Source organism: Aquarana catesbeiana, linkage group LG07 (genome assembly GCF_042186555.1).
Source record: "Aquarana catesbeiana isolate 2022-GZ linkage group LG07, ASM4218655v1, whole genome shotgun sequence".
NCBI classification, from domain to species: domain Eukaryota; kingdom Metazoa; phylum Chordata; class Amphibia; order Anura; family Ranidae; genus Aquarana; species Aquarana catesbeiana.
The window spans coordinates 236,091,559-236,114,697 of NC_133330.1; the positions used below are offsets into that span (position 1 = coordinate 236,091,559).

Consider the following 23,139-nt stretch of genomic DNA (forward strand, 5'->3'; position numbering starts at 1 on the left):
CAGTTTAAACCGTTGATACTGTATGTGCTCCATTTTCGATTGTGTAGAAAATAGGAGTTAGCAAATCATTGCATTCCATTTGTATGTAGATTTTACATCACATCCCAACTTTTGGAAATGAGGTTGTACATTTTGTTAACATTTAGGTGGCAAAAGGGGTTCAGTGAGGGACCTAGGAAGTAGCAGGAAAGCAGAAGCTCACCCTTAGAGATGTTCCCCATTGTCCACGAGGACAGCAATTGCCACAATAATGAAAGAGCTTAGTGATATGAGGAAGGACTTTCCAAGGGACATGCAGAATGACTAAACTACTGACATCTAACGTTTGCATTTCCCTCTCTACTGGACATTAGGAAGCAGTTAAGCACTCCTACAATCTTCCTGAAGGTAAATAGTTTAATTTGGATTATTCCCTGTGGGCATTTATAAAAGCTTTTTTTCCTTAAAGGGATCTTCATCTAACCTGCTTTTCAGAGTATCCCTATTACCCTTTAAATAAAGTTCAATGGTTAGCGTTGTGTCAAAAAATCCCCCCCGAAACCAAGCATTAGCTCTCAAGGAGCCAGGGATTTTTGTGACCCTAGTTCTGAATTAAAATGTATAACCTTTGCTGTAATACACCAACTACCAATTTCCAAATCACACTTGGAACGGCTGAGTCACTGCGTTATAAACACCACACAGGGTTCAACAGCTTATCAGGGATTTAAGGTGAAAACTCAGCCCATTATATCCAGAACAAATGTTACATCTAAATAAAGTTACAACACATGGCATCCTTATATCAATTCTATGCACTGACCAGCAACAGTTTTATTGTGTGGCTTATTCATCTTACTGTTGGTTAAAATGTATTAAAAGGCTTTTTCAGAAATTACTCTGCTAAACAAAATGTTTGATTTTAAATTTTTTTTATTTTTTTGGAGAATGAATTTACCATCAGACCGAAAATTTATGGTGCTTCGTAAATAAGGTAACGTGCTCATGTTAAAATGTAACTAAACCCAGGACGCTGCATTCGCTATAGCTGGTCTCCAACAGAACATGGAAATGCAGGTTTAGTAAATAAACTGCTAAAATAGGATTTTTATAACAGCTTACCTGTAAAATCCTTTTCTTGGAGTACATCATGGGACACAGAGCACCATAGTAATCACTATGTGGGTATATAGGTACCTTCTGGTGATGGACACTGGTTTACCCAATACAGGAAGTTCACTCCCTATATAACCCCAACTCTTTCCAGGAGTATCTCAGTTTTTGTACCAAAGCAATATACCTAAACCCCAAAAATAGGAGAGGGACCTCTGTGTCCCATGATGTACTCCAAGAAAGGATTTTACAGGTAAGCTGTTATAAAAATCCTATTTTCTTTATTGTACATCATGGGACAGAGCACCATAGTAATCACTAAGTGTGATGTCCCATAGCAATGCTATTTGAGGGGAGGGAGAGAACCCGTAGGGCACCCCCAGACTTAAGGACTTATACTGCTGCTTGCAGCACACTGCGCCCAAAGGCGAGATCCTCATGCCTTCTTACAGCCCCCTGATAAAACTTGGTGAATGTATGTACTGAAGACCAGATTGCGGCCTTACAGATCTGAGCCATGGAGGCCTGGTGACGCACTGCCCAAGAACCACTAACCGCTCTGGTAGAGTGTACTTTGACTTGAAGTTGGAATCTTACCCCTTAAATCATAAGTCTGAATTATAACCTGCTGAATCCTCTTAGCGACAGTAGATTTCGGCGCTGCCTGTCCTTTCTTAGGACCTTCGGGCAGAACAAATAAGACAGTCTTCCGAATCTGAGCAGTCGTCTTTACATAGACTGAGCGGTCACCACATCAAGACAATGTAGTGACTTCTCTTCCCTGGAACATGGTTTTGGAAAAAATGGCAGGACAATATCTTGGTTCAGGTGAAAACCTGAGACCACTTTCAGCAAAAAATCTGGACAAGGGCGTAACACCACTCTGTCCTCATGAATTATTAAGTATGGCTCTTTACAAGAAAGAACAGCCAATTCCGAAACCCTCCTTTCTGAGAATATGGCAACCAAGAACACTAGCTTTCTTGTCAGAAGGACTAAGGGAATATGCTGTATCGGTTCAAATGGCCATTTTTGTAACACTGACAAAACTAAGTTCAAGTCCTAAGGGTTTGAAAGGTGATTTAACTGGCGGATTAAGCCACATCACCCCTTGCATAAAACCCCAGACTAAAGAATGTGTCGCAAACGGCCTTTGAAATAAGACCGACTTGGCCCTTGATAGTACTCAAGGCCAACTTCATCTCTACCCCTAATTGTAGAAAGGCAAGAATTCTGCCTAGGATATACCTCTGAGGGTGCCAACCCTTGAATTCACACCAGGAAACATATGCCCTCCAGACCAATATATACAACCCCTGGCAAAAATTATGGAATCACCAGTCCCTGAGGATGTTCCTTCAGTTGTTTATTGTTGTAGAAAAAAAAGCAGATCACAGACATGGCCAAAAACTAAAGGCATTTCAAATGGCAACTTTCTGGCTTTTAAGAAACACTAAAAGAAATCAAGAAAAATAATTGTGGTGGCCAGTAACAGTTAGATTTATAGAACAAGCACAGGGAATAAATTATGGAATCACCCTGTAAATTTTCATTACAAACACTAACACGTGCATCAGATTGAATCTGCTTGTTAGTATGTAGGTAAAAGGGAGTGATCACACCTTGGAGAGCTGTTGTAACAAATGGACTGACATGAAGCATGGCTCCAACACCAGAGATGTCAATTGAAAAAAAAAAAAAAAAAAAAAAAGGGAGAGGATTATCAAACTCCTTAAAGAGGGTAAATCATCACGCAGTGTTGCACAAGATGTTGGTTGTTCACAGTTGGCTGTGCCTAAAACATGGACCAAATACAAACGTGGGACGGTGGTTAAAGGCAAGCATACTGGTAGACCAAGGAAGACATCAAAGCGTCAAGACAGAAATCCAATCATCCACAGTGCCTTTCCTTAGCCCATTGTAACCTTGTTTTTTTGTGTTTAGGTGTTAGAGATGGCTTTCTTTTAGCTTTTCTGTATGTAAATCCCATTTCCTTTAGGCGGTTTCTTACAGTTCGGTCACAAATGTTGACTCCAGTTTCCTCCCATTTATTCCTCATTTGTTTTGTTGTACATTTTCTGTTTTCAAGGCATATTGCTTTAAGTTTTCTGTCTTGACGCTTTGATGTCTTCCTTGGTCTACCAGTATGCTTGTGTGATCACTCCTTTTTACCTACATACTAACAAGCAGATTTAATCTGATGCAGGTGTTAGTGTTTGTAATGAAAATTTACAGTGTGATGCCATAATTTTTTCCTCAGAGTTGAGTGATTCCATAATTTATTCCTTGTGCTTGTTCTATAAATCTAATTGTTACTGGCCACCACAATTATTTTTCTTGATCTCTTTTAGTGCTTCTTAAAGCCAGAAAGTTGCCATTTGAAATGCCTTTAGTTTTTGGCCATGTCTGCGATCTGATTTTTTTGTACAAACAATAAACAACTGAAGGAACATCCTCAGGGACTAGTGATTCCATAATTTTTGCCAACGGTTGTAGTTCTGGAAGCTGGCTTCCTTGCATCAATCAAGGTAGAGAAAACTGACTTGGATAGCCCACGTTTCTTCAGAATGTGGGTTTCAATAGCCAAGCCGTTAAATTTAGCATTCGTAAGGTAGAATGGAACATCGGCCCCTGTGAGAGTAGGTCTGGCCATAGTGGAAGGGCCCATGGATCTTCCACTGCCGTCTTTACGATTTCTGCATACCATGACCTTCTGGGCCATGCTGGTGCTACCAGAATTACCGGCTTTCTTTCCAGCTTGATCCTGCAAAGAAGAAGTCGTGGCAGCAACTGAATAGGGGGAAATGCATAGATCAGTGAGAACTGATCCCACGGGGTCACCAATGCATCTGTTCTGCATGCGAGTGGATCCTGGACACAAAGTTGACCAACTTTATGTTGAATCTGGATGCTAGAAGATCTACGTCCAGAGTACCCCATCTTTGGCAAACGGCTCGAAAAATGTTGGGGTGAAAAGACCATTCCCCAGGAATAACTGCTGGCGACTCATGTAGTCCACCTGCCAATTCTCTATTCCCGGACTGAAGACTGCCGATAGGCATGGAACATTCCTTTCTTCCAAGTTAGAATATGGTTCACCTCTGTCTGCCCTGCAAGACTCTTGGTGCCCCCTTGGTGACTGATATAGACCACAGCTGTGGCATTGTCGGATTGAATCCTGACAGGACAATCCCGCAGCCTGAAAGTCCAGGCCTTCAGAGCCAGACGCACTGCCCGAATCTCTAGGAAATTGATGGGCAAAGTCCTTTAGGTTCTTGACCACTGTCCATGGACAGTTGTCTTTCCTAGCACTGCCTCCCAGCCTGAAAAACTGGTGTCTGTCGTTACCACTTTCCAGATTACTGGTCTGAAGGATTTTCCTTTCAGCAGATTCTGGGTTAGTAACCACCAACTGAGGCTTTGGGACAGCCGCTTTGGCAAGTCTAAAGCTTGGATTGTTTTGTTCCAAGCAGACAGGATACGGTTTTGCCACAATCTCGAATGGAACTGGACATAGGGGACCTCTTCGAATGAAGCCACCATCTTCCTCCGACCTAACCATCCACACCAGCTCTCTTATGGAGTTGCTTTCTGCCTGAGGCAACAACACTTTTGTCTGGGCTGTGTCTATGATCAGGCCCAAATACTCCAGCTTTAGCAGCTTTAAGGAAGACTTCTCTCGGTTGAGAATCCAACCCAGACTTTCCAGGTAACTGGTTGTAATGCGCACACTTTGCTCCAAAGCCGATTGGTCTATAAGCAATAGATCGTCTAGGTACGCCAAGACTGTTATGCCCTGTGCCCTTAACCTGGATAGAGGTGGGGCCAGCACTTTTGTGAACACCCGGGGTGCTGTAGCTAGCCCGAAGGGCAAGGCTACAAACTGAAAATGCTGCTGTTCTACTTCGAACCGCAGAAACCTTTGGTGGGTGGGAAATCTAGGGACATGCAGATATGCATCCCTGATGTTGATAGACGCCGGAAGTTCTCCTTGTAGGATAGAAACTACTGACCTGAGCAACTCCATGCGAAAGGAACGGATCTTCATTCAGTTTTGGTACCGTAAAGAGGTTTGAATAAAACCCCAAACCTTGCTCTTCTGTGGGGATCTGTATGATCACCCCCTGATCCAGTAATCGGTCTAATGCCCGACACAGATGGCCTTTTTCCTGGATCTTTGGGAATGTTTGATCTCTCCTACCACTTCACTTACTGCACCCATCACATCTATCATCCCTCACTCTTTTTTCACTTCACATTCACCCATGTTTGATTTGATTTTTTTGAGCACTTGGTTCCTATACAAGTACATTGTTCACTCCTTCACCTTATTCACCTTTTTCACTTCATTCTCACATTTTTTATTTTGTTTTTCACTTTTCTCTATTACACTACTCACCTTCATCACCATCCTTTCACCGGTCCAGCACTTATTGGTCTTGTTTTCACAATATACCTACCCTTCGTTTCATTCATTTTATTTACCCAGAATCCAGCCCATGCAATTTTTAGCTCCCCCGAGTCGCTGCGGGAGACCCCCCCCCCCCCTTTGGTGGCGCCCCGTGTTCGATGCCTGCTGGGACACGGTTAAGCGACATTGCTCCCTCCCCCTATATATTAAAATACATTATAACCATAATAAAAGTTTTCATTATTCATGCTTTTGTGCAATTATATTGTGTTTTGATTACCTGTTAATTCGCAGATACCTTCCTGATGAAGCGGCTACCGTCCGCGAAACTAGTCGAGGTGCTGTCTTCAAATTGTCCCCCTGTATCCGGGGTTGATTATGTTGGTGATGTATATGAATTGTCATCATTTTTAATACGTAATTGATCATGTATCTGCATGAATAAAACCTTATAGTTTCACTTTTTTCATACTTGTACCTTTGTCTTATATGGCTAATTTACCGCTCTACTGTACCGCGATAGTCCAATTGCCCCCATGTCCTTATGGTAGCCTGGTTGGGGGCCAGGCTCCCAACCTTCCATTCATAGATTTCTGGATGATGGTATGAGTTCTTCAACCCCTATTCCTAGTTACTAAATAGAGGCCACACCCATTTTTAATGTTTGATCTCAGAAAACGACAGTGGAAAATCCCAAAATTCTAGTTTGTATCCTAGAGACACCGTGGAGATGACCCATCTGTCCTGAATTTCCTCTTGCCAAACTTCTGAGTATTGCAGAAGTCTCCCCCCCCCCTTCATAATGAGGTTTTAGAATTTTGCTTTGTAGATGTCCAGCCCCAGGTCTTCTGTGCCTGTGCCTGACCCTGAGGCTTTCCTCTAGAGTCTGACGGAGGCCGTCGCCACTGCCTAGAGGCGGATGCCCCTGGCGCAGGGGAAAGAGTCCGTTTAAATAAAGGACGTTTATACTTTGACTGGGAAAAAAAAAAACCAAAAAAAAAAAAAACCACACCTCTTCCCACTAGAAATAATTTGGATGTATGTGTCCAAATCCCCCCCAAACAGTCGATCCCCATGAAAAGGTAAACTAGTCAGAAGCCTTTTGCAAGGTGCTTCGGCTGACCAATTTAACCACAGGGTCCTACGCATGTGTACTAGTACTAGCACAAGCACAAGGCAGGACGCCTGGAGAGTACAGCCTTTCATGGAGTCTATGGCAAAATATAGCACCCTTGGTAGTTCGGCCAGATCTAGGGCCTGTCTAAACTGGTCCTTTAGGAACTGGCAGATGCCTATTGCAAACTTCACCCATCATGGCAGGCTGCGTTAGCAAACCTTCAAGGTCCGGGTCCCTATTATAGGGGTTCCACTCCCTTGGACCTGTATAGCACCCCTCAGAAAAACACTTTAGGTAATGTAGCATGACCAAAAAGTCCTGGCTTCTGGGGTCCAGCCCTGCAAAGAGGCATTGCAGGCAAAACCTTGTGCTTCGTATACGAGGCCCGGGTACCATCCACCTTGGCCTCAGTGGCACTTTGGATTGGTCCGGTCTATTGAGGCTGTTTAAATCCAACAGGGATCCCTCTAGTGGAACTCTTCAGAGCACATCTTCACTCGTGACCAACACCTGGCGAAAAAACTGAGATACTCCTGGAAGGAGGAGGGGTTATATTAGGGAGTGAATTTCCTGTATTGGGTATACCAGTGTCCATCACCTGAAGGTGCCTATATACCCACATAGTGATTACTATGGTGCTCTGTGTCTCATGATGTACTCCAAGAAAAGGATTTTACAGGTAAGCTGTTATAAAAATCCAATTTTAGCAGTTGCTATAGGACATCCCACTTAGTGATTACTATAGGGCTCTGTGTCCCATGATGTACGATAAAGAAATACCTTTTCTCAGCAGTTAGAGCAGTCTTGTGACTATTCCTGTCTGTTTAAAGCTTGTAACAGGAGTTTTCACATTTTCATTCTCCCCTGATTGTCCTATGAGGCTGCAGGACCCCTGACTGCCTGGACCGTGCTGATTGGCCCTGTGCTGATCACATGCACTTTCCCAAGAAAAAAAAAACTAGCAATACACAAATTGAGCATGTGCAGCTTGCCCCAAGGCTCTGTACTATCAACAGATTGAGGACTGTGGAAGAAGGGGGGGGGGGAGAAATCAGAAGACAGGATCAAACAGCCTTTTTACACAATGTAGAGGATTAACCCCTTAGGTTCCACCGCAAGTATAACCAGCATGCTTTACTGCATATACAGACTGACTTTACTGTTGTGGGTTGCAGGCATATGATTGGGTATTCAAAGTGAACACAGCTTTTACTTACCAAGCGATAAACCATAAAGTTCAGTGCCAAACATTACCCCATAAACAAGGATATGCTTGAATTACCCGGTGTCAAAAGAAATACCACTGGTGTCCCACCCCTAGAACAGAAAAGGTACCAAAAATTCCTAACTAGTACCAAAAAGTTCTAACCCTAGTAAGAGTTCATCAAAAAAGGTCCATGAAACAATGTCTACTAGGAAGCCAAAATCCCCAAGAGAAAATCACATCTATGCATGTGGCTGCGGGAATCACAGTGCTTACATATTCTGAATGGCAGCCCAATGCATGTAAAACTGCAGTGTGTTTGCTGGTGCAGGAACTGCAGGGAGATCACATTGTCAAAATGACCATGCGGGTTCGCACGTTGAAAAGTGTGCATGCACCTTTTGAACTGAACGGGCCGATGTGCCCAGGCAAATGCAGGCTGCAAAAACTCCAAGGTGTGAACCTGGACAGGTTTGTGTACTCCCACAGATGATAGTGTAAAAACAAAAAGGAGGAAGAGACAGCACCGAAGTGTAGTATATGTGAGAAACAAAAAAAAAAAAAAAAAAAAAAAAAAAAAAAAAAAAAACACAAAAAAAAAGTGTTTCACAAAATAACTTAAAATGTTCTACCTTACTGGGGATGGTCTCTAAATTCTAATCCACACTTGTAAACCTTCCGTACTCTGAGCATACATCCCTTTAAAAGGGTACAGTACATACATCAGTGGTAAACTAACATGATTTGCAAAAGCCATCATTGGCCAAAATATATAGAGCCTCTGAAGGGGCTCTAATATGGAGAAAGTGTTAAAACTCTTGATGTTTCTCCTTCTACATCAGGGGTGACCAACCTTTTGAAGAGGGAGGGCCACTTAAGCGACTTTGTAACCAGTCACGGGCCACAATGAGTGGAGCAGGGGGATGACAGGTCTGTGTCCACTCTGCATATGCAGAGCAGACACCGACACAGCCCATTCTATTCTATGGGCTATCCAATCCGATCCACTTCTGTTTTTTTTTTTTTTTTTTTAGCGGATAGGATTGGAGGTAAGCAGGTGTAAAACGGACACAAGTCTGTTGACATCTGCTGCTCCATAGAGGTGAATAGAGGGGTCTGGCTGGGTTGAACAGATCGCGTAAAAAAGGAGCCCAAGGCTGCTTTCACTGATGCGCTGCAGTTTACCAACACTGCTACCACAGTGCACCTGTGGCTTTCCTGGGTTAGCTGCACTTTGCCATAGACTTCTATTATATCTTGCAGGTGTGATGCCCTTTCTGAATGCACACCAAACCCACAGGTAATAACAGAAGTCTATGGCTCAGTGCAGGTAAGCCGCAGGTGCACTGATCTGCACCTATGGATCAGTTTAAAAGCAGCCCAGTAACCACTGCATAACAGATATGCCCCCTAATACACTGGTTTTAGTAATAAACTTACCTTTAATATTCTTCTATTCAGGTATCACCAGCTGTTGCTGTCCCAGGCAGAGTGCATTTGGTATTACTCCGCCTGTAACAGGAGCCAGCGCTGTATAGGAAGCATCGGCTTAAAGAGGGAGTCCACCTGAAAAAAAATTATTAAAAGCCAGCAGCTACAAATACTGCAGCTGCCGACTTTCAATAAATGGACACTTACCTGTCCAGGAGTCCAGCGATGTTGGCAGCCGAAGCTGAGCAATAGCTCGCCTCTCGGCTGCTGCCACCGCCATTCTCAGTGAGCATTGCGGCTTCACTTCCCGTTCCCTACTGCGCATGCGCGAGTCGTGCTGCGCGTCCTAAGTGGTCCCTGCTATCTCCTGGGGCCTGTGTGTTTCCCAGGAGACAGCGGGGGGTGACTCCCGCAAGAGTCTATTCCCGGAAGAGGGTGCAGATACCTGTCTAATACAGGTATCTGCACTCCCCTCCCCCCTGAAAGGGGAGGAATCAGATGAGCGGAAGTTTCAATTTTGGGTGGAACTCCGCTTTAAGCGGCTCTACTCAGCCGCTTGCTTCCTCTACAGCCGACTCATTCACAACACTGATGCTCTGGGATGGCAGGTTGGCAACATGGGACACGAGCTTGCCGACCCACCATCCCAGAGCAGCAGGTCACAGGCTACATCAGAGGCCTCTGCGGGCTGCTGGTTGGGCACCCCTGTTCTACATGAACGGGAAGGGATCAAAGGCAAAGACCTAAACAAAAACCGGAAAAGTCAAGGTATAACTAAAAGGCATAATTTTTCACATTATTTGGATAGAGTGGCAAGAGGACAGAACTGCTGTTAGGGAAATTCACCCAATTGTGCTGATCGCCAGAAATAAAACAAGAAAACAAATCCAAAATTGGGGTTTCCATCAGAACAGGGATAGAAGGGAAATCTTCTAGTGTGGACATTGTCCCTGTCACAACTACAGGGAATACACACACACAAAATAATTTGATCATTATGACCTGTGTGCCTCTCCTATTTCTCGGCATGTCCAAGTTGAGCAGGTCTGAACCAAGAAAAAAATAAAATATAAAAATAAAAATACACCCATACAACATTTCACATGAGACGACATGTCTACCTTCGGTTAATATGTTCATCATGGGGTAATAGACACAGCATTGTTGCCATGGACTGAAGTTAAAAAGGACAGCCACAGGCTACAAGTTATTCTTGGCATCAAATAGATCAGCACATTTGCATATTGCAGGTTATATTTGGGCATCAACTGGCTCAATTCACTAGGGTAATGGAGCAGGATACAAATGCTTATTTTTGAATCCCAATAAGATTCGAAAATTAGACACATGGAAGTCTGTAAAGCTAGCTGTCAGGTTAAACAAATTAAATAGCAAGCATCTTAGTCTTTAAAAATGGCTCAGGGCAAACCGGTCATTTAACCCAATCATACATACTGTCTGTAAATACTTTGTTTACAGTGAGGCCCCTTACCCATACAGCCTGATCTGAAAGATCTAGCACTATCATGCAACATCCACCTTTACTCACAGCCTCTCCTGGAGCTTCTGTACTGCAGGGGGCGATGTCAAGATCCTTCTAGCAAGATCCCAGGGAATGTCAAGTAGCCCATATCTCATGAGAACACCTTGCAGTACAGTGCATCTTGCAAGATGTGGAAAGAAATCACCTGTACCTAGGTGCTGCAGGTGTAAAGTATGTATATTCATTCACAACCCCCCCCCCCCCCCACTCCCTCCCTTACCCAAAAGATTTTTAAAAAATGGTGCGTGTGTTGGAAGGGGGACAATAATCAGCATCTTAGGAGGGGAGCATTAATAAGCATGTTTTGTTATTTAAAAGATCCAGAGCCAGGGTACAGAGGAAAAACCTGCTGAAAAGCCAGGCCTGCAGCATACCTCAAAAGCAGCCGTCCTTTGTGATCGGGTTCCTGTCCTCCTCCTCTTTCCCAAGCTGTGCGTTTGAGGTTGGATCCCTACTGACCTGAGAAAAGGCCGGGAAGAGGGTGGGACAGGAGTCGGCACATGCTCAGAAGTATCTCTGCCATACTGATGGGAGTGGGTTGGGTGGTATATAGTCCAGGAGGAACCCTAACAAAGAAATGTAATAGGTTTAAGATACAGATTCATCCAGATAACTATATTGTTTAGAAATTTAGGAAAATACGCAATTATACATCAGTACCAGAATGTATAAATGGCTAGATAAGACATCAATACCTAGTTTGATAAAAGTGGCACAAATTTCTGGTGCATTCCTAAAGTCCAACTCCAGCCAAAACTTTATATTTTGGTGAAAGTATTAGAACCTCTGTTGGGCTTTTATTGCCATCTGTGTCCCCAATGAATAGATTTCTCCTCATTTCCTGTCACTAGTGATCGCTTTTGGACAGGGACAGCAACAAAAAGGGATATTTATATAGGATTGAACAGTGGTGGCATCATGCTACGATATCAAACCAAGCAAAAATGACCATACAATCTGACTGTACAAATGTCTACATATTCACCAATAACTATGTAGTGAAAAGGCTTGCCTTATTAGCTGCAAAATGAAAACAAGTTTTTTTTTTGGTGGTCTTTAAAATGTGACCAGCAGCGATCTCTGCTGTAACAATATTTTTTTCTCCTCTCGTATAGCCAATGAGGGACAGGAGGCAGCCTTAAGCCATGATTGGCAGCTACCACAGGACTTGCCCCTAGTATTGGAGCAGGGAGGACTTTTATCGGCTGCCAGGGCCAGAAAGACTTCAAATTGCTCAGTCAGTTAAATCCCTGTCCACTGCCCATACTAGAACAGCTTGGCTGGGACATGCAAGGACCAGGTATTTGAGCCCAGGGATAGGGTGGGTAAAATGTCCCCTTTGTATTGCAGTAAGTCATGAGACAGAGCTCAAGACAGACACTGGAGCATCCAAAAGCCTAAGAAGGGCTAGTGGCTGCTGTTACGGCTGCTTGGCTGAGAGATAAACAAGGAGGCCTGGTGAGAGGTGCCAGACCATAGGCTACTGTGTTGAGAGCCCAGGTAGGAGCTGCTGCTAAGACCATGTGAATGCTGTGTTGCCCTGTTTGAGAGCAGGGACCCAAGAGTGAGTGTTGGGACCTTTCACTGGCCTCTGTGGGACCCCTGGAGACCCAGGAACAATTTCAATTGTGAGAGACCTCATGGCCACCTTGTTCTGTAATACAGCCGATGTTGAGCCTTGCTGGCAGAACGTACTAGAGCTCAACCACCATAAGGGCTCCAATGCCGGCAAGCCTGTTTAGTATTCCACTGGCCAGTGGTAGTTGGACTCTAATTTGGTAATTAGAGGAAACTGCTGATACCTTTAGTTTGGCCTGGTGTGTCAAGCCAGAAGGGACGGCAACATGCAAAACCAGGTTGGTACTGTTGCCCAACCAACTTTCCAGGGCTTTAATCCATTAATAAAACACATTGAAACATTCAGTTTTATCCATGGTCACTTGGGTCTAGGTACAGGGTGATCACTGGTGCAGGGCAAGAGGACCCAGTATTATAATATTTTATATATACACTCCTCCAGGGGCAACGCTACATTACTTGAAGTAGAACTAAAAGGCCATTTTAATTGGAGCATATCCTTAGGTGTTTTTGGCATCTGTGTCCCTTTGGCATAATTTCCCCTTACTTCCTGTCCCATAGCTAAAACCAGAAGAAGTGAGGAAATCCCTCTGAAGTATGGGAGTTCCTGGTTGTCACCAGAATTTGTGTCTCCATTAGAGGATTTTTCCCTCTAATACTGTTCTGTGGACAGCCCAAAAGTTTTTTTTTTTTAACTTTCAATCTTAATAAACAGGATAACCAGAGGGTGAATCTACCTCAATGGGTACATAGGCTGCAAGACAGGGGTTCTAATCCCTCTACTCGGTCTAAAAAAAAAAAAAAAAAAAAAGGCTTTGCCTTCAAGAGAATGCACAGTCAGACCAACTTGTATGGCAATCTTAATTCATTTTGCTTCAGACCTGCGCTGAAGTGTCAATGAGAAGGCTTTGTGCACACTGAACATTTTTACAGCTGCAGTTTTTGGGTGTTTTAGGTGTTTTTTTCTGCAGCCAGTAAACTCCCTAGCATGTTATCCTATGTGTCCATGCACACATAGGCTGTCATCAGCGTTTGTCTGCGGGCCTTTTCTGGATGGGAAAACCAAACACCACCACAGAACTAGTGGTTTTTAAGAGTTTTTCAGCTGTAAAGACGCTTTAACGCTGAAAGCTTAAAAACGCCAAAACACACAGCTATGTGGCATTTATTAGCGTTTGGGCCACAAGCTTTTGTGGGAGTACAAATTTTGCTGACAAAAAAGCTAAAAACCTAATTCTACAGCTTACCCTTCTGGCGTTTTTATAACATCCAGTGTGCATGAGCCCAAAAAGATTTGAATACACAAAGTTTTTGTTATTATACTCATAAAAAAGGGCTGTTCTCATGAAACTGCATTGTTGCTAGTTTTAGGGCTTGCTTAAGCAATAATCCCTGCATTCATTGTGCAGTTCTCCATGTGCATTTACATGTATCTGTAATGTGTTTGCACTGTTTGTTGCATTTAGGCATATTTACGCATACTTGTGCAAAAAATACAGCATGCTGCACGATTTTTAAATGCACATGAAAGCACAGCAATGGTATAAACTAGGCTCATTGAAATACCCTTTTCTTGCATATACATTTGTACTTCATTTAAAATGCATTTGATGTAAAGGAGCCTTTAATGACAATGCTTTGTAGTAGAACCTCTTTAAATAAAGGGCTACCGTCAAAATATCCCTCTTGTTAATTATGGCTACACAAGAAGATCTTTCCACCTACATGTAAACTATGACTCCCCATAAGCTCTTCTACTCTCTTCAGACTGCAGCCTCTTAATTATATATTCATTGAGGTCTGTATTCATGCTTAAGAAAAATTTGGCACCACTGTAACATCCCTGGAAGGATTTATATGCACAAAAGAAAAAAAAAAAAACACCACAACTGGATTGCTGCCATTTCTTCCTTGCGAAACCATTAAATCAGCATTGCAAATAGTAAATCACACCTAACAACTACATCCTGCAAAAAAAAAAAAAAAAAAAAACACAAAGAAATTAGCAGTCATTGAGGAAATGCTGAATACAATATACACAAGTGCTCTAAATTTTCATGAAGTTTAACTCAAAGTAAATTGAAAAAAAAAAATCCATCCCTATCAGCAATACACGCCTCCTCTCCAGAGCTCTCTTCTGATGACAGTGCTCAAAGTCCTTTTCTGTGTTGAATAAAACCAGGTACACTCTGCAATTCGTTCAGCCCAGCAGGTTGGGGGGGGAATCCCACACACACAAATCGCTGTACAAGCAATGTTGGTGCGGCGATCTGCCCTACTGTGGTACTTTATTCTGACAGGGATACTACACCCCCTGCCAGTAAAGCCTTCCTATTTACTAAGGCTAGCAGGATAAGAATTCCTGTGGAATTAGAGATTAGTTCTTTAACCACTAAAGCTCCGGAAGGATTTGCCCCCTCAATGACAGGCCATGCGATGCTGTACCCAAACAAGATTGATGTATTTTTTCCCCACAAATGGAGCTTTCAATTGATCACCTATGCGGTCTTTTTTTGCGAAAAAAAATAAAAATTAAACTAGAATGTCTCTCCCCCCTCAAAAAAAAAAAATAAAAAATTTTCTTCGTCAGTTTAGGTCGATATTATGGTTTTTGAAAAAATGTAGAATACATAAGAATGTATTGATTGGTTTGCGCAAAAGTTATAGCGTCTACAAAATAGGGGAATTTAAATTTTTTTTTTTTTTACTAGTAAAATGGCAGTGATCTGAAAATTTTAGCAGGACTGCGACATTGTGGCAGACAGATAGAACACTTTTGGGACCATTGACATTTATACAGCTATCAGAGCAAAAAAAAAAAAAAAAAAAAGCCACAGATTACTGTATGTTAACACTAGGGGCGATCAAGGGGTTAAATCTGTGTCCTAGTGAGTTATTCTAACTGTGGGGGGGGAATAGGACTGCCTGGAGGAGGAGACCGATCGCTGTATATATACTTAGTATGAACAGCATATCTGTCGCCTCTCTCCTGACAGAACGGAGATCTGTCTGTTTACATTGACAGATCTCCCTTCTGTCTCTCAGGAGGGATCGCGGGTGCCTGAAGTACAGCTACGGCAATTTGCCCAGGGGAGCCAAGTGGTTAAACTTGTCATATTCTGAAATTCACTCGGTGGATGGCCCTGTTAGCTGCCAGTGTAAGCAGGTGCTTACGGTGTGGTATAAAATGTAAGTGTTCTTTAATTTTGTGCCAACGTTCTGTGTGTTCAATGCAAACCCATGTTATTTAAATGTGTTCATCAAGGCATTCATTAGTAGGCCGCCCAGGATGGATGGGGTTTACGGTCTAGACTCTTTCCTGAGCTTTCCAAGTCCTGCCCCCTCAAAAACGGAAGGCCTCAGGGCTCTGACTCTTCCACGTGGGATTCTAGAGGAAGAACTGCTATACCATGTAGGCCTTCTGGGTGGGTGCTTCCCCCCCCCCCCCCCTTTTTGGGTCACCCTGCTTGGATTCTCCCTGGTCTAGGAATTTATCTGTACTGGACTTGAGATAAATGGACCTCTTGTCAAGGTAGCAGCTGGGCAGCCTGCATCCCTTAGATTAGGACGGTCTGTGCTTCTGAGAGACTGCATTGTGAACTGTACTGCCTCAAGTCTTCGGTAAAGTTACTGTTAACCATTTTATAAAGGTGTTTATTTTATTCCATTTTTAAACAAAAGAAAGACAAAGCAAAGACAAAAAAAAAAAAAAAAAACACAAACACAAAAGTACAGACTGACAGTACATACATGTATAGTGCAATCAGCAACTTAATTTGAATATAGAGAAGATCACCGATTAGGACGTCTGTAAAAAAACAGTGATACCCCAGGAAAGAATAGAAATAACCACTCACACACCTAGCACCCACGACCCCATTATCTCAGTATATATCTAGAAACCCACAGGGATTAAACTTGCACATAGGAGTCTCTATCTACATGTAGACGTATGTCAAGTATTGTTTACTGGATCACACATCACTGAGACAACTGTAAAGAGGACATCCCCCCAGAAGTCCCGAGACGTCCAGCCACGGCTGCCATATTTTGGTGAACTTCTTAGGGCATGCCCTACTTTTATATATCAATTTTAATTTGGGGAGGGTCCCATGAACAATACGGAAGAAAGCTTGGGCCGAGAGGGGGGGGGGCAGTATCTTTCCAATGTAATAAAATTGTTTTACGTGCGTAAAATATACGTATCAAAGTTCTAGCATGAGTGCGAGGAACATGGTCATTCAATACTCCCAAAAGTTCAACCTCCGGAGTGTGAGGCAACGGAAGATGCAGCTTACGGTTGAAAAAAGCAAACAAATCCTTCCAGAAGATTGCAAGTCCAGAACATGTCCAAAACATGTGAAAGCAGTCAGCAGCATTCATGTTAAATTTAGCACATGCAATATCTCGACCCAGACCCATCTTAACCAACCTGGCAGGTGTGTAGTGTAAGTGATATATAAACTTAAACTGTATCAGGACATCAGCAGTGCTGATATCCTGATAGCATATTTCCACTGCCTCTTCCCAATCCTCTTCAGAAAGCTCAGGCATAAACATCTGCCATTTACGTTGAGAATTCTGAAAGGGATCCGCACCCATCACCTGAAGACGCCCATAGAAGGTTGTCACAAGTTTGTTTATTTCTGGGAATGACAGAAGGTCCTCAATATAGGATTCCTTGAGCTCTATACACAATGAGCCAAATTGTGCCCTAAGGGCATGTCGTAATAAAAAGGTACAAAAAAAAAAAAAAAAAATTTATATTAATCGAGGCCATATTTAAAAGTCTAAGGGATTCAAAAAGGCAGTAAGGTATTCTCCTCAAATATATGAGAAAGGTGTGCGATTCCAAAAACGGGCCCACCACGTCAAGTCCGGATGGCCAGAGAGCTCAGGAATATTCGGATTTCGCCACAGGGGAGCCTGGGGCGAAATATCTACTAGGGATTGGGTCAGTGTTTTTTCCCCCTCCCTCCAAGCCATAAAACAAACCTCAATGGGGGAGAATCTGGAGCCACCTGTTCTCCTTGATCTATGTAATTCATCCCTCAAGGAGGTAGGAGGTTCAAATAAGGTCAAAAGAAAGGCAGTGGCAGGAGTTTGGGGATCAGAGTGCAGCCAGTCATGGATGCAAGTGAGCTGGGAGGCGAGGAAATAGTTTAAGTTCGGGCAAGCCAAGCCGCCTACGGCCTTGGCTGCTTGCAGGGAGGATTTGGCTATATGAGGTTGGCAACCATTCCAAATAAAGGTAAACAGGGCGGAGTCAAGTTTTGCAAAGAATTTTTTGGTGAGGAAAACCAGGGAAACCCAAAAACTATAGAGAAATTTCGGTAAAAAAATAATTTTAAATATATTGATACGACCAATTAGATTGAGGGGTAGTGACGACCAGGTACGGAATTTATCCGTCAGCTGATGGACTATAGGGGCGATATTGAGTTCTTCATATCTAGGGAGGTCAGCATTTATCTGAATATCTAGGTACTTAAAAGAGGGTGTTAGTTGGATACATGACCTCTAGATAATCATAGGAAGAAGGGGGACCGATAGCAAAGGCCTGGGATTTTTCCCAGCCCACCCGGAGCCCCGAGACCGCACCAAACTCCTCCACAACTTGTAGTAATTTAGTAAAAGAGCTCTCCCTACCATCCAGATATACCAGGGCATCATCCGCGTATAAAGAGATCTTCTCTTCAAGCGGGCCGGAATGGATACCCCCAATCTCAGACGTCTGCCGCACCGCCAGAGCCAATTGCTCAATGGCTATTGCGAACAGCAGAGGAGAGAGAGGACATCCCTGCTGAGTACCTCGGTTCAAAGAAAATGGTGCAGAGATGTCCATATTCATGCGGACTCTAGCCCTCGGGTCAGCATATAGTAATCGAACCCAGTGGATAAAATTTGGGCCAATACCCATTTGTGCCATAGCTTCCCATAGGAAAGACCAACTCACAGTATCAAAAGCTTTCAATATGTCTAGGGACAGGACTAATCCAGAACATTTCGCACGTGCTGCATCATGGACAAGTACAATCTGCAGATATTATCAAATGTACTCCTGCCAGGCATGAAACCAGATTGGTCCGGCGGTATGAGGGATAGGATGACCGACTGGAGTCTGAGGGCAAGTATAGACCGCGACCAGAATAAGGGATGTTCTATGTACTGATGTAAAATAATGTACTGCCCATTGGGATCTAGGATAACTTGATGACACACGAAGGGCGACCACTTACGGATTAGGATAGCAACCCCCCGGGCATAATTTGAGTAAGTAGATTGATAGTGATTGGCCACCCAGTGTTTAAGTGCCATCACTTTGGACCCCATTAGGAGAGTCTCCTGGAGGCACAGGATAAGTGGTTTACTATGTTTCAGGGCCTCAAAAATAGATGCTCTTTTAAATTTAGAGTTCAGCCCGCATACATTCCACGAACAAACTTACTTCAGACATGGGCTTGGTATTATAAGTACTGGGTCAGAGGGGAGTGGGAGCAGATACTGGGGTCTTGGAGGGCTCCCCACCCCCGGTCACAGCCACATAGAAAATTAAGGGCCGCAGTGCTAGACATACAACCATCCATACAACTACATACATGTGCATTACCCAACAAGGGCAAAAAATTCCCTGCCCAGCTCCAAAAAAAGGGGAGTGGGCCTATACCCTAAACTTGTACCATGCAGGAGGCACATGGCCCGGAACAGGAGGCAAGAAAAAAGAAAAGTTCAAAAGCAAAAATTGTCAGTGTTCAACAACAAAATTTCCAAAGAGAAAAAAAGGGGGGACTGAACCCCAAGGCAGCTCAAGCTCTGTTAAAAAACGAGATTTGGTACTCCCTCTCCGGAGACAAGTATGATCCTCCAAAGTCAGCACATGTTTAAGCAACAAAACAAAACTTCGCATTGATAAATAGCAAAAAATAATGCAAAAGGAAAGGAGAACCAGGACCAGGAGGAGGGAGGAAACTTCAGCTACAGCAATGGAACCAATAGGATGTGGAGATGCGCATCAGGCAGGAGGCTTAGGAGGGCAGGGTAGTGATTCCCACCAGGACATGGAATCATTTGGGGACTGAAAGAAATGGGCTTTCCCCTGGTATGTGATCCGAAGAATAGCAGGGAATAGCATGGAATATTTAATATCCTGCTCCCGGAGCTTCTGCTTGACACGCTGGTAACTGGCTCTACAGTTGCGGACTGTCGCAGAGTAGTCCGGGAAGAGGGACACCACAGCATTATTAATGCAGAGACTTCCTTTCCGCCTGGCAGCCCCCAAGATGGAGTCACAGTCCCTGTAATTAAGGAGACGGATCACCACCGTATGTGGGTGGTGACCTTCAGGCAGGGGGCGTCCTGGGACTCGGTGGGCCCTCTCGATCACAAAACAGGGGGATGGCTGCTCACGACCAAATTCTTGCTCGAACCAGCTCTCTAGGAAGGCTACAGGGTCAGAACCCTCCACCCGCTCCAGAAGTCCAACCAGGCGCAGGTTATTTCTGTGTAGGCGATTTTCAAGGTCATCGACCTTATCCTCTAGAGATGTAATCTTTCCCCCATATGTAATTAGTTTAGGTAGGATGGGAGCGACAGTGTCCTCCAAATCACTAATACGTTGCTCAGTTTCAGTGACCCAGCCACGTAACTTGTGCATGTCCTGCCGCATTATAGGGAGGTCAATCTTAAGCCCATCTACCTTCCCCACAAGGTCCGCGTAGTTTACCTTGATAATGGCAAGGACTTCCGCCAGGGTGGGTTCCTTGTCGCCACCCGCGACCTCCGAGCCCGGGGTTGCTAGCATCGGCATGACTGCAGGGTCTGGAACCTCAGGGGATGGTGGTGGGGACCCGTCCCGGCCGTCTCCAAAGAGATCCGGAGTGGAGGCTGGTGATGAGCTGGGCCCATGGACGGTGTTGCGGCGGCCATCTTGGCAGGAGCGGGTGGCAATGCTCATCTTTACCAGGACTTGTTTCTTCCCTCGCCGGTTTCCCATCCACCAAAATGCCCCCTGGTGATGCAGGAGACACACCGGGAGGGATTAGGCAAAAAAAAAAAAAAAAAATTGGGCTGCTGACAATGGTTGATCAGGATGGAGCAGGATTGTATAGGGAGAGAACGGAGCTACACAGGAACACGTCTGATCACATCCTGAGCCAGGCCACGCCCCTACTGTTAACCGTTTAATGCCTGGTCTAAAGTTATTCAAAGGTGTGCATGCAGGGTGTATCACGAACAGGGTTTGTACAAGTACAGATGAAGAGGAGATAAAAGAGCCACCATTGAAGGGTTAATCATGCAAGGAGTTGGCAGGAGATTCAGCTATATTGCCTCCGCTACGGGTAACCAGTAAAGTGGTGTGGTTGGATAGCCAGCGGAAGGTCAGTACCTGGCATGGGAGACAATCACCCCAGTAGTCAGGATTGGTGAGCTTGACCCCCCCCAACAATCGGTAGCCCATACTCAGGACCTACATCATGGCATGAAGGACTCAAGGACCTAGCCTGGGGGGTATGGAAGAGGCAGAAGGAAGGGATCCAAGAAAAAAAAAAAAAAAAAAAAAAAAAAAAAAAGTGTTAAAGCTCATGAGCAGAGGTATGCACTGAGAGAATGGTGGGCACTCACATTGTCACTGGGACCAAGGCGACAAGTATGGCTGTGCTGGAGAGTAGGACACAGGCTCTGTGGTTTCCCCTCAGAATTGCTGCATTCATGAAGGTTTTCAGTGACGTGGGTAAAGTGCTTAAAGCGGACTTTCAGTCTCCCAAGCACAATCCTGTCTCAGGCTCATTGACACTTATGGAAGCTTTTGATGTCCCTCTGCAAAGCAATCTGGGGAGGAAATTTTTTCAGAGGGCAGTAGAGCAGCAGCTGTAAGGCATTCAGGAGGTGATACCGTTACTATCTGGACTATTTTTTGATAGGTAAATAGACCTTTTCTAGGTAAACACAGTGCAACCACAAGCCAAGCGTTTGGCTCATGGTTGCATAGTGGCCCGTTCACTTGAATGGTTCGCATTTAGCACCATTACTGCCTGCCATTAAGTGACACTGAGGAGCAAATTTACCACGACATGCATGCAACCTGGAGCAGCTACATGCCATTTTTAGGTGGGCAGTAATAATGTGGCTCAAGTGCCCGTGTTAATGCACCACCCCCACCAGCATGGTCAGCGCATCATGAAAAGTACTCGCTTCTCACCTGCCTAGAAATGAACAATGGCAACATCTATGTGACATAGGGGTTCCCACCACCAGCCTGATACACCTCTAGTATACTGTACATGGGCAATTCCACATATCAAAACCTTGAATAAGCTTTACTGCACAAAATGAACAATGCATTACATTAAAAATGCCATTGGCCAGACTCCACCCTTCCTTCTAATGGGCGTCATCCTGGGGAAGAGCTTCATTATGACTAAGCCCCTCCCATGGCAACACACAAGGAGGAGCTTTTTCATGTTCATGTTTCATGTTTTTCATGAACATAATGCAATATTCATTATGCAAAATACTTAACGAAGAAGAAATAGCAGCATTTGGCAATGATACAGCTTTCTTCCTGTGGCTTTTCCCCCCTTTGGCCAGGAAACCTGCAGTTGGAGGTGCAGCTGTAAGTCCACCTAGAGCAGTACTGTGAGTAAAAAAATTGCCCCCCCCCCCCCCCCAACTCCCAGAGGGCCCTTATGTTCAGCATTCTCAACTGTGGCTAGAGGGTGCTCTAAAGGCTACTAGAAAATCTTAAAGTGATTGCAAATCCTCCGCCCTGATCCTCTTCTGGGGTGCCCCACGGTCACTCCTAGCCCCTCATCAGATGCCCCCACGGAAAGCCGCTTTCCATGGAGGCACCCGTGCAGGCACGTTCCCGAGTCTTGCTGCTGCGTCCATTGACAGACAGGACTCAGCCTAGACTCCCACTCCTGTGTCACAGCTTTTGATTGACTGTCACCAATCTGTCAAAAGAGGAGAGAAAGTGGCTGGAGCCTCTGCGCTTGTGCACATCGCTGGATTGGGGGGGGGGTTAGCTGTAGAAGGTTTTTCACCTGAACGCATAAACCTCAAGGCCTTACAACCACTTTAGGTTTTGAAAATGCTTAATAGTATACTATACACACTGCTCGTCTACAATCTGAAGCCTCTCTGCAATCTTTGTCCTGTATGCAGTCCTGATCTGACTATTAGTCTCTCCCTCAATAGGGCATGACAAAATCCTGACCTGGAGACAGAGTAAAGGAGAGCCATCAGCAAAATATGAATGCTGTAATGTGAGCACTACAATTAGTCACTTAAAACCAGTGTTCTGCAGCGATACGAATATTATCACATTTTATGCTTAGTGGTTGGTCTTAATTACACCTCAGATTTTCAGCAGCCTTCTACAACTTCTGTGATTTTTCATCAACACTTCACTTGCATACATCTGCTAAAAAAAAAAAAAAAAAAAAAAACTCATTCTCAGCTTTTTTTTACCCTAAAGAGAGACTCTTAAAATAATTTTTTAGGTCTCCAGGAACACCTGCTAAAAATGCATTCATGGTGTGTTGGATGAAGAATGCCATCCTTCTAGTCAACTAAAGATCATTGGTGTCATGATGCTGGCTCTGCAAAGTGGCATTGGACCCAGGACAGTCTAAGCATCATATGGGAGGTCAATAAGCTACAGCTCAAGAAACCCCTACCAGCCTTTGGAGGAACCCCAAGGGTTCCACGGAAGCCTAGTTCAGCATGGCTGTTCTAAACTATACTGGAAACAGCTGGGTCTC

At 44.2% G+C, this 23,139-nt stretch overlaps 1 protein-coding gene across 1 annotated transcript in view; it reads right to left on the reverse strand.

The window, feature by feature from the left end:
• The window catches only part of LOC141103479 (very-long-chain enoyl-CoA reductase-like), a 130,235-nt gene that overhangs the window by 90,866 nt on the left and 16,230 nt on the right, over positions 1-23,139 (reverse strand). The window contains exon 2 of the mRNA XM_073593114.1: positions 11,173-11,364. Coding sequence (XP_073449215.1) covers positions 11,173-11,364 — 192 coding nt within the window. The remainder of the gene's footprint in view (positions 1-11,172; positions 11,365-23,139) is intronic.